Below are 7,714 nucleotides of genomic sequence, written 5' to 3' on the forward strand. Positions count from 1 at the left end.
TTGTGATTTTTGGGTTTATGTTTGTATTTGAATTTATGGATATAACTAGGTAAAACTAGTGTAATTTTGAAATATTAGTAGAACTAGATAAAACTAGTAAGATTTTCTATGTAATACTATTATGTAAAACTATCCGGTAAATTAGAGAATTTGGATCATTCAGTAGTGTAGAGATGAAATAGTTTCAGCAGCATTCATAGTGAACGAGTCAACAACGACGAACAACTCAACAACAATATGTAGAAACAACGGCGACGATGAACGACTCAACGACAATGAACAACTCAACTGCGAGCGACCTCTGTAACCAATTCAGGAAGAAGAAACAACGGTGATGAATGACTCAACGATGATGAGCAAATCAACGGCGAGCGATCTCTGTAACCAATTAAGGAAGAAGAAACAGCGGAGATGAACGACTCAACAATAATAAGAAAATCCAGAATGACGGCGGCGATAAACCAACTCGGGAAGAAGTACAAGCCAACCGTGAGCGACTCCATCGACTCCATGAATAAGTAGTTGGATTTGATTGAACAAGTAGAACTAGATAAAACTCATTCGGTTTGGTTAAGAAGAGATTCATGATTTGTTTGTTCTGCATCTTATTTATAATTGAATTTATGGGTTTTAAGTAATACTAGTATATACAGGGATAACTAGTATGTTTTTGTAATGCTGATAAAACTAGATAAAACTTGTCGTGTTTTATTTGTAATTAACCGTTTGTTGCAGAGACAAAAAAATAAAACCACACGTGCAGCTGAAAAAAATATCTGAATTGTATTGCCACATATGCAATATGTGTGTTTACACTTAGTGTTCACACATAGTTATACCAAGTATAATAGTTGTACCAAAATTGCAAATAGTTCTGCTTTTGGGGTTTTTTTCATTTAATTAGTTTTACCCACTCTTAAAATTATAGTTTTTAGTTTTACAGTTGATTAAAGTCTATTAACATATAATTATGAGTTTTTTATGAATTCATATGTTTAAAACCTACAATTGTATAACTTTGTCATTCTAACTTGATTATTATTTACAAAGTGACCTTAAAAGTATAAGGAAACACTTGTTTAGGTTCTTACATAACAACCCAAAATTCATATATTTTTTAAAAATTTCATTCTTAGTAAACATTTAAACATTACTTTTGACGTTTACTAGTACACACATTATTATGTTATCTATAAAATCATTTTATGGATTTTCAATTCAGTTTTACCAGTTTTATCAGTTTTATCTTTGTTATAGATGTTTTACTCTGTTATAACAGAGCAAATATACACATCAAGAGAAAGGAAAATCAAACAGTACTAAATTTTAAAATAAGTTTTACAATAGTTGAGACATAACCAAGAAAGTAGTAGTACAAACCAAAAGATCAAACATGAATCAAACAATGGTGTTAGGTGCAATTTCATCATCCTTTGAATGTTGCTCAACTGCAATTTAACGTGACTTTCAACAAACCCAAGCTTCTTTTATATCCTTGCTTTTAACATCAACAAAGTTATATTCTTCACATGTGTCTTGAACATTATACTATATATACGACATTCAGGCTTAAAATATATGCTGACGTTCTCTCCCATTTTATCCTGCCAAAAAAATTCTAAAAAAACTCAATTAGTAATACTACTAGTTGTACTACATTAATCAGTATTACCAGTTTTACTAGTTATACTACATTTACTAATATTACCAGTTTTACCAATTTTACCGAGTCGGGATAACTGAAAATTGAAAAGTTTGGCGTTCTAATCTCTACAATTCACTACGATTCAACAGTAAAATTCATTTCTTATCAACTAAATAGCTCAATCGACTCATAACCCATGGTAAAACACCCAATTTGCTAAGCATCTCAAGCAAAATCCAATCTAAATTTCCAAAATCCAAAACCTAACCCTATTCATCAAAAAAATTATTCTTATGTTGAAGAACGCACTTGTATTTTGAAGGAAAGCTTGATACAACTCGAAAAAGGTGAAGAAACGGTGGCAATGGAGAGCTCCGATGAAAAATCGCCGGCGGTGGAGAGCTCCGGTGAAGAACGACGGCGACTGAGGAAGAGAAGAGATTGGTAATGATTTTTTTTTGTTTTATTTTTTTTTTAAATAAAAATAAAAATAAAATAAAAAATAAAAATTGAGAAAGAAAAGAAATGTATTTTAGTCTCAACATATTTCATTAAATGAGAAAAAAGTATGCATAATAGAGAGGGAGATAGGAAATTTGTAAAAAAATTATAGTGAATTTTGAGATGAATTCTCCTGTTAAATTAGATATCTAGCTAATAAGATAGCAAAGTTTGTCGTATTTAATTTGCAAATTAACTAACTTAATAGCTACTATGAGTTAGCTATATCTTACTAATTGTACCTACAAATTTGAAATTATTTGGTAGGGAATTCCGTCGTGATAGAGAAGTGTTCTAAAACTTCAATTATAGTGAATACTGTAAACATATATCCAATCAACAAATGAAACAATACGATCTCTTGATTATTTCAGTAATTTTATAAGCGAAGGAAGAAAAAAAAACAAATGGCTATGATTAGTCCAACAAGAGGGGCTACAATAACAACAACAACCAAAAAAGCCACGAGACATGCAAATGCAATCACGCATCTTAAAAAGCAAGCCCAAGTTTTGACTGACAAGCAACCACGACGCAGTAAAGTGGAGTTCTCAAAATTAGGGCATAAATAAAGTACTTGAACAATGTGTGTATGTTTCCGATAAAATGATATTCTATATAGTACTACTAGTATATATTAAAAACTGCCAAATTTATACTGTTCTTTCACATAGATGTTTTGAAGCTTTTACACATTTTAAGAAAACAATGATTACTGAGTTTAAATATATTTTTTCTAAAGAAATATTATTTAATTTTAAACCAATAACAATTTAAAATTTTAAATATTTTTAATGATTACTTCTTGAAATTTACAAAACATCAATCTTTGTGGAACAAAAAAATATTTCAAAACATCAATCTTTGTGGAACAGAGGAAATATATTTTTGTGGAAATACAAAAGTTTTTATTTTATTTTTATCCAAGATAGAAAGATATGAGGTTTCTAAAATTGCAAAGAAAGGGAAGATGTGAAGGAAAATAATGAAAAAAATCAGGGGACAGAGAGGAGGCGGAGGCAGTAAGAAAATAAGAAAGTGAGGAAATTGTACTTTGTAGTGTTGTTAGGGAACATCTCTCCTTTATCCTTTTTCTTCTTGGTTTTTCTTTTGTTTCTTCAATATTTCTCTATAACGCAATTGGTTCCAACTAAGTCCATTTTTCCAATTTGAAATATCCAAACCCCGAATGAAAGCGAGGGGGACCAAGCCGGTTACAACTGGAGTGCGCGTCTAAGTCTCTAATTTGCTTACATGGTTCAAGCTAAACCAAAGCAAGCTGGATATCCGACCATAGCATATAAGAAGAATTAGATAATTTATTGATAGTTGTAGTGATAACCTAGCTCTAATTAAAATCGTAATAAAAAGATTTGAATAAACAAACTACACTATGCTTGCAAGTTGCATGCATGTTGTTGTGTGTTTACGTAAGATGGCATTATAATTGACAAAGTTTGATTCATTACACCGAATTTTCAATGAAATTAGTTTTACATCATAAGGCACGCATCCAATAAAGTTTTTGATTCATTAAATTGAATTTCCAGTGGAACTAGTTTTACCATAAGGCACGCATCCATTGTACAATGTACATGTTGTGTGTTGAGGGAGTCCACGTGGGATAAAAAGTGTCACGTGGTGAATGACAAGAAATGTAGTCGTTGGTCGTTGTGTCGTGAGTGTGTGTGTTTCCTTTTTCTCGTGCTTGCAAATGTGAGAATTGTGACGTCTCCTTAAGTTCCATAGACAAAGGAACTCTCATTAGGTCCTCTCTTTAAGGTGAACCATTCATTACTTTACTCATGCCCTCTCTCTCTCTCTCTCTCTCTCTCTCTCTCTCTCTCTCTCTCCTTCGTCTTTTTCTAATTTTCTTTTTGAGTCTAATTATTTTTCTCCATTTATTTAGTTATTATTACGTCTAACAACTTCTCTTCTCGCTAATATATTACGTATGATTTACATCATCGTATAGGCAAGTTTTGGCCGGTTTGGAACTGTCCGTTTAGACCGATTGTGGCGGGACTGGTTTAGTAGAACTTGTTTAGGAAGTATTTTTGCCTGTTTAATCGTTGTATTAATTAACGTAATTTATAAAGAAAAAAATGGAAAAGAATGAATTTTAACTTCTTTTTACATCAACTGAAATTGATCTAAAACTTTTTTTTGAATAAAATGTAAAATTTATTCGAAAAAATACTTGTTTACAACAGAGTGCAGCGTTTGTATATGAAATCTGTAATTCAAAAATGTTTAAAAAAGATTTGTGTTAAAAGAAACTAATAGTATTGTGAGTGTTTGTCTTTATCTTGAAGCGAGCCAAACTAGTAGAAGATCATTGCCTTGGATAGAGAGCAGGCGATCTCGGACTTGTCGATCAAGTTGTTTGGTGAGCAGAGAGGATGGGGTCAGTGATTCCCCATGACATCTTCTATTCCGCTCCCTCCAGAGGGAGTGAACCGCAGCTTGAAAACTATACCGTAGTAGAAATAGAGTATTCTTGCCAAGAGATGCATTTGTGAGGAGTAATAGGAGTGAATCCTAGTCGGTAGAAAATGTATTTCGTAAAAGTACCGAGGTGAGCCTTGTCCAGATTTCGTTCGAGTAAGAGCGAGCAAAAAACAATTGATCTAAGACTTACTTATTGGGTTTTGATTATTATTATCATCATCTGGTGAAACTAAATCGCATCGTTTCATGTTGAATAATGACGTGGGCTCGAATCAGCGTAGGCTCAAAAGTTTGTCATGCTTTATATATAGTGGTCCACATAGTAATTTTTGTCATAATTTTTGTTTGAAACCTAAGAACTAATTAACTTAAGAGAGAAGTGTTTACCCGATGATTAAGCAAGCATTTACCTTAGCACTTTTTAAAAACTAATTTCGTTGATTAAAGTGTTAAGCGTATCGAGGTTATATAAAAAACGCTTAAATAATTTTGGAAATGGGGTTTATAAAAGTAGTTCCACAAACGCCTCTATCCGCGTCACGATAATCTCTTATGCATTGAACATGATTTAGGACGATGTAATTTCTCAAATATACCTTAAATATACATACATACGTACTTATTCCATGTGATGTTCTTACCATATTTATTTATGCCCCTCTAACTAGCTACCTCTAACTTGTCTTTGTTCATGCTATTGCAAAAACAAATCTAAAAATGAGCCAAAAAAATCACCTTGTCTCATTTATGAGTAACTAGTTTACCTTTGGCTAATTAACTAAAAAATTATGAGTTTGTTATTCCTTATTTCAATTTAATATCGTACATACTTAATTACTAGAGAGTAAGAGTAATTGAATATAAAATTTATTTGACATGTAATTCAGAAACCGTTCGCTGTTTGTAATTAATTTATAGATTCAGGTTAAGCTCAAAATGTCAGTTTCAAATAATGTGTTCCTCAATTGTTTGCATTACTTTCTCACAAGTGTAATAAAAAGTAAAATAAAACATTAATTAGAGAGAAAACCCGAACCCACAAAATCATAACCAACACTTTGATCGAATCGCTATTTGACACGTGTATCTGTCTGCTACACTAACAACATCTTTAGCGGACCGGACGCTGTCTCATCATTCCACCGTCGCTTCTTTTGTATTTGTGTATGAATTTTGAACCAAATACGAAGAACATATCAAACTAAACTAGCTAAAATAATATTATAATATTCCTATCTATATAAACACACACGTACAAACCAAGCATGGCGGCTCATTCCTTACTCATTTGTCTCAACCTAACAAAAAAAGAGAGAGAGAGCTAGATAGCGATATGGGAAGAGGGAGAAGTTCGTCGTCTTCGTCGATAGAGAGTACCAGCAAGAGCAGCCCATTCGGTGGCTCGTCAAGTACTCGGAACCTAAGCACGGATCTGAGGCTCGGACTCAGCTTCGGTACATCTTCAGGGACGCAATATTTCAACGGTGGCTATGGGTACTCCGTTGCAGCTCCGGCGGCAGAGGAGGCGGAATATGCGGCGGCGGTGGAGGAGGAAGAAGAGAACGAGTGCAACAGTGTGGGGAGCTTCTACGTAAAGGTGAACATGGAGGGAGTTCCCATTGGAAGAAAGATCGATCTAATGTCTCTTAATGGCTACCACGACTTGATCAGAACCCTAGATTTCATGTTCAACGCCTCCATTCTCTGTAAGTTTCTATATATATGGAATACATAAAAGTCTTGTCTATATATATAGCTTCGAGGGATCCGCTGATAACAATTTAAAACATGTTCGTTGGCCTATCAGATCGGTTTATATATGTCTTAATTAGTAGCAAATTTCTAAACGCAAGTTTTTTTATATAAAATCAATTAGATAAATTTCCCCCGTCAGAAAAAATAATAACACAACAGAATACTTCCCCCTCCCCCCCCCCCCNTACTCTTCTTTTGTTTGAAGATTAACATCGCCCATCACTATTTCATAGGGTTTTTTGTTTGTTTGTCAAAGTTATTATCTCATAGGAGTAGGTTAGAGTTTGTGTATTGTGTTGTGTAGTGTGTAAGGTACGTGTTATAGGTGAATAGTAACTAGGAGGAAAACTGATGGCAATTTTTATTAAAATGGTACTAATGTATAGGGGCTGAAGAAGAAGAAATGTGCAGCGACAAGAGTCACGTGCTAACGTACGCCGATAAGGAAGGTGACTGGATGATGGTTGGGGACGTTCCTTGGGAGTAAGCACTCTTTAGTCCCTTTGTTAATTTAATTTAAAGTCTTTTAGATTATTTCCTTAATTAGATTGTTGTGATAACATCCTTAAAATATATATTTTTATGTCTTCTGTCTTTGTTAGGATGTTCTTGTCTACTGTGAGAAGACTGAAGATTTCAAGAGCTTACCACTACTGATATAGTAAAAAAGTCTGCCTACATACGTACTTGTGTTTAAATCGAAGGAATGCCAGTTTTTGTCTGTTGTAAATCAGTGGTGGGATATTTATTTATATTATTTTCGTTTTTCTTTTGTGATAGTACATAAATTTTGAACTCACTCTGACTATTATTCTCCTGATCCTCCTCGGTGTTACGCAAAAAGAAAAAATATCCGAGGAACAATCATCTTCCAGTGGATTTAGACCAATTTGATCATTGCATTTATATAATTAGTAGAATGGTTTTTTTTCATAATTGATAACATGTTCAGGGCCGGGGAAACAACAAATTCTCATCTGACATTTCCTATTTTGAGAAAGAGAGTCAGAGAAAGAAGATACTGATCATGTGGAGTATATCATTGTATGAAGCCAAGGTTGCGACTTGCGAAGCAATTGAAACGCAAGTCTTATCCTATTGTCTGCAGAGGCCAAGTCCCAAGCTAGATCAAGATATGTAGTCAACTAAAACAATAAGATGTTATATTGTCAAAATATAGAATTGATACATTTGGATATTCTTCTTTTGAACACCTAATCTCAAATTGTATATACATTATACATTACCAAATCATAAAAGAGCAAAAAAGTTTACTCGAGATAGAAAAAACACAACAATAACAATAAATATAACGGGGCGCAATCGACAAAAAAAAAAAAAAAAAAAAAAAAAAGGGGAAAA

The 7,714-nt window shown here is 33.2% G+C and overlaps 1 protein-coding gene across 1 annotated transcript; it reads left to right on the forward strand.

The window, feature by feature from the left end:
* Positions 5,871-7,215, forward strand: LOC104783286 (auxin-responsive protein IAA20). Its single transcript, XM_010508419.2, has 3 exons — positions 5,871-6,303; positions 6,739-6,835; positions 6,955-7,215. Exons 1-3 carry the CDS (start codon positions 5,931-5,933, stop codon positions 7,007-7,009), a joined length of 525 nt encoding a protein of 174 aa, XP_010506721.1. The 5' UTR covers positions 5,871-5,930; the 3' UTR covers positions 7,010-7,215.

The sequence above is a fragment of the Camelina sativa genome, chromosome 4, assembly GCF_000633955.1.
Source record: "Camelina sativa cultivar DH55 chromosome 4, Cs, whole genome shotgun sequence".
NCBI classification, from domain to species: Eukaryota; Viridiplantae; Streptophyta; class Magnoliopsida; order Brassicales; family Brassicaceae; genus Camelina; species Camelina sativa.